Genomic DNA, 4,405 nt, shown 5'->3' on the forward strand with positions numbered 1-4,405 from the left:
CGGGGAGGGAGGGGAAAAATGAGGACCTAATGTCGGGGGTTTAAGTGGAGAGAAAATGTTTTGAGAATGATGTACAAATGCGCTTTACACAATGGTTATGTGTATGGATTGCGATAACAGTTGTATGAGCCACTAATAAAATGTTTAAAAAAAAATTATGTGCATTGGCTGACACTCGGATCGGCTTATACTTTAGTATATATGGTAATTGTGAAAAAACAAGTGTGCCATAAAATGTAGCACTTTCTTACTGGAGAACAAGCTATTTAAAGTTTTATCACTTTTGATTTTTTTTAAAATAAAAAAATATTTTTCATTGACAATAAATTTCACTAAATAATAGTAATTCTAATTTATGAGTTACTGATATCAATTTGGGCTATGCATTGAGCTGTTAACTGCAAGTCGGTGATTCAAATCTACCAGCTGCTCAGTGGGAGAAAGATGAGGGTTTTTAATCCCGTAACGATTTAAAGTCTCAAAACAACCCTGAAAAATAGTTCTACTCTGTCCTTTAGAGTTGCTAAGAGTTGGGATTCAACTCAGTGGGCAGTGAGTTTGATTTTTGTGGGGTATAAAACAAATAGTTTTCAAATGCTTTGAATGTGTATTTAAATCTGTTATTAAAAATAGTATTTCTCCCAAAGAGCAGCCGGTGACGTTGAATTGTGGGCCTTGTGTTTAGCAGCCCAATAGGTAACCACTATGCCAACAGAGTTGCTCACGCACCTACCTAATTATCACCCTAAAACAATACAGTAAACTCAGAGGGAAAAAAAACCATCTTACGGTACACAGAGTGCCACTTGGTCCTTTTTATAAAATGGCCCTAATACTACAGATTCTAATGTACAGGATGATTCAAAAGTCTCATGAACCAGAAGGTCAAAATCACATAAGGGTGAGGGGATATTATCTTAGACATATTATGCTTTTCATATCAACAATGAGGGTGATATTAACTACAAGCTTTGTAAGCTTAAAGAGATGCTTAAATAGACTTTGCTTCAATAAAATTTGCATACCTTACATATTTCATGTATTCTCACCCTACATACTGTGACTACTTAGCCATTAACTACTTTTCAAAGCAAAATTTTAAAAGTTGCATTTAACATCTATCATTTTCTTAATTTTGACAGTTTAGTTCTTTCCAATTTTTTCAATTACAAAGTGTAAGAAACATCCATATTCATACATACTTGTCTGCATTTTTTATTATGCTTCTAGAATAGCTTAGATTTACTGTTCAAAGGGTATGAATATTTTTATAGCTCAAGATAATATTGCCAAATAGCTCTGCCCAAGCATTTGATGTATACACAAGTATACTGCAAAGAAAGTTTTAATTAATGCATTATTTTGGAACAAAAATACTTTCAGCCTTCTTATGGAATAAAAAGTCTTAACTCTGGTTAATCCTACATCCTATACATTTTTATAATATTAACGTTCAACCATTATGTCTAATAGTTTTCTACTTCAAAGACAGCTCCAAAATGACTCAATAATGTCTGATCATACGCCAGCTTAGACCTGCTTGACTAACTTTTTTCTTTGGACTTCAGAATTAATGGAAATGAAATTGTACACTGTCTGACCTTTAAGCATTTACTTGACAAGTCTTTTTTCAGGAAGAGCACGGTAGCTTGACACTTCCAAAGCCTTGATCCAGTGTCAATTAGATTAGTGTAAAAAGCCTCAACAGCTCTCCCTCACAAAAGCTGTTTACACTATTAGAGATGTGATGAATAAAAAAAATTAAGAGAATCATGGAAGATTTAAAAAAACAAACAAACAAACATGAGCCTACTTTCATGGAATATCCATATTGTTCCTTTAATTTTCCACTTTCCATTAGAAAATCTCTTTGGATAAAAATAAAGGGGAAAATAAGCCAATTACCTCAATTATTTTCATGGCAATAAAATACAGGTTTACCTGAATTTTAGAAAATGAGAAATAAATCTTATTTTCACCTTTCTCCTGGATTCTGAGTAGTCCCTACACTTGCCAGATCTCAACAACAAAAAGTAAAACCCCTTTACATCAAAGCACAAAAGTGCTATTTTGTGGAGGAAAATTTGGGGGCAGTATTATACACAAATCAAAGAGAATTTCTATAGTTGTCACTACAGTCACAACTGTTCCGTTTTTATTTTTGTAGCCACATCCACAAATAGGGTAAAGTATAACAGCTGAGTTTAGCAATAGAACATTCTCAACTCAGGTTCCCAAGCCAGCACATAACTACTAAGGAGTAAGCAAGTTGAGACATGTTTTGCAGGCGCTTACTCTTTAAACTATAAATGTAACTTATAAACCAGAGTACAAAAGAAAGATGCAAGTGAGAATTATCTTCCCTCTCAAAACCAAGGCAGTGGTCACATGACGGGGTACAAAACACTCATAAGAATGTGATGCCAGTTAGACCTGGGTTTAAATCCCTTACCCAACATTGGACCCCAGATGAATTATTTTAATCTATAAAATAGGCAAACTGGTTTTGACCACAAGTTATGCATATAAAAATTATTTCCATAAATATCAAGAACATTGGGTGCCTAATAATTTTAGTTCCCTTTCTCCATAAACTTTGCTTTCCACCAATATATATAACATACAATTTATTTTTAAACACAATGAAACTCATTTCCCTCAACTCTTACCATGATTATTTATGAGTTATAGTTTTATAAGGGGTCTTCTAGTTATGAACCCTCAGGTAAACCTCTAATACACATTAAAGAAAACTCTCTTAAAGAGAGTCAAACTATAAGACATAAGACTAATGCCTATCATCCTAGAGTTGGCCTCTCAGGTGTAGGCAATAGGATTCCATCAACAAATATTTATGCAGCTTTTAAAATCTAAAACTGATAGGTCTGACCCAGTCACCCATTAGTCCTCTGGCTTCGCAGGAATTTAAGGAACTGATTGTTTTCTTCACTCGTCCAATCCAATTGTTCTGCTCTTTTACCTGTAGGCCTGTCCTTTTGATGGTTTTTCAGGATACCAATGATTCTTATACTTTTCTTGAAGTATTAGAGTCAATTTCTCAGCAAATCTCTCAACTGCCTCTTTTTTCAACTTATCATGTTTTCGAACTAGCCTTGTGAAAAAGAAGACCACAGCAGCAATTTCATTCTTCATCTTGCCCTGAAACAATAAAACAGGTTATCTCAAAAGTATAAAAATCAGAAGATAAAGAGCTGCAAAATATTTTGTTTTAATAGTTCCCTTTCCTCCTAGTTTTATCTTGTTTCACTGGCTCATATCTAAAGTTGGAAACAATCATTAATTATGGTTATGGCATAAAGAGCTTACTATTATAAAATATTATTTAAGAATCTTATCACTTAGCTTTTAAAGTTCAGCTAAGAGAGCACACCAAATTGTTCCTGCTGGCTAAAGTAAAATCAGGATTAGCACAGAGAAACACTTATAATAGTTTCTACTATTCACTAAGTGTGTCAGTATTCGGTTACAGTGATTTAAAGTACTTACAAAAATTCAGTTTTAAAAAACAAAAGTATAAGACCCAGTATTACAGAGCCATTTTGGAAAATTTTAGCAGTTCCTAAGAGTTAACTATCGAATTCACCCTCTAACCCAGTAAGTATATTCCTAGCTATAAATCCAAGAGAAATGAAAACAAGTGTTCACACAAAAACATCTACATACCTATCTGTAGCAACCTTATAATGGCCAAAATGAGGAAGCAACTCAAATGGGCACCAACTTATAGAAATAAAAGGCAGGACCGCCACACAAAGGAATAGTATTCAGCCATAAAAATGAATAAAGTACTGATACATGCTACAACAAAGATGAACATTATGCTATGGGAAAGAAGTCACTCACAAAAGATCATATATTATATGGTTTTATAGAGGTAGAAAATAGCTTAGGTTTAGGGAGATGCAGGGAGAATGACTGCTGAAGGGTTTGGGGTTTCTTTTTGGAGTGATGGAAATGTTCTACAATTGCTAATAGTGATGGTTGTAAAAATCTGTAGTAGTCATTGAACTATATACTTTAAATGAATGAACTGTATAATATGTGAATATACATTTCAAAAGTTCAATATGGAGTTTATAGAAGTGCTTTTTCAGGAAGAGAGATATTTACCTAAAAGATGACTAAAAACAGTGATTCTATCAAAACATTAGAGTGGAAATTCAGGCTTATCTACAGAAAATTTAACTTAAAAAAACAACAAAAACAGAATTTTAGTTGCATTTTGGAGTGGCCTCAAAGGACTTTTTTTTAATGGAAGATGATTTATCATTAATTCATAAGCCTGATCCTAGAGTTGTTTCAATGTGTATGCTGTCCTTATGCAATGAGCTCATTCGTTTGGCTGCTATAAGTAACTTGGAGTTATTCAGATGCTGCATTTAAG

The 4,405-nt window shown here is 33.4% G+C and overlaps 1 protein-coding gene across 1 annotated transcript in view; it reads right to left on the reverse strand.

Annotated features, from left to right (window-relative positions):
• BTG3 (BTG anti-proliferation factor 3) overlaps nt 1-3,398 on the reverse strand; it is a 24,693-nt gene extending 21,295 nt beyond the window's left edge. Inside the window, exon 1 of the mRNA XM_004711309.3 lies at nt 2,981-3,398. Within this exon, the coding sequence (XP_004711366.1) occupies nt 2,981-3,153 (173 nt within the window). The 5' untranslated portion in view covers nt 3,154-3,398. The remainder of the gene's footprint in view (nt 1-2,980) is intronic.
• Nucleotides 3,399-4,405: the final 1,007 nt, after the last annotated feature.

Source organism: Echinops telfairi, unplaced genomic scaffold (genome assembly GCF_000313985.2).
Source record: "Echinops telfairi isolate 266 unplaced genomic scaffold, ASM31398v2 ScPeMD7_7469;HRSCAF=8507_0, whole genome shotgun sequence".
In the NCBI taxonomy this organism is placed as follows: domain Eukaryota; kingdom Metazoa; phylum Chordata; class Mammalia; order Afrosoricida; family Tenrecidae; genus Echinops; species Echinops telfairi.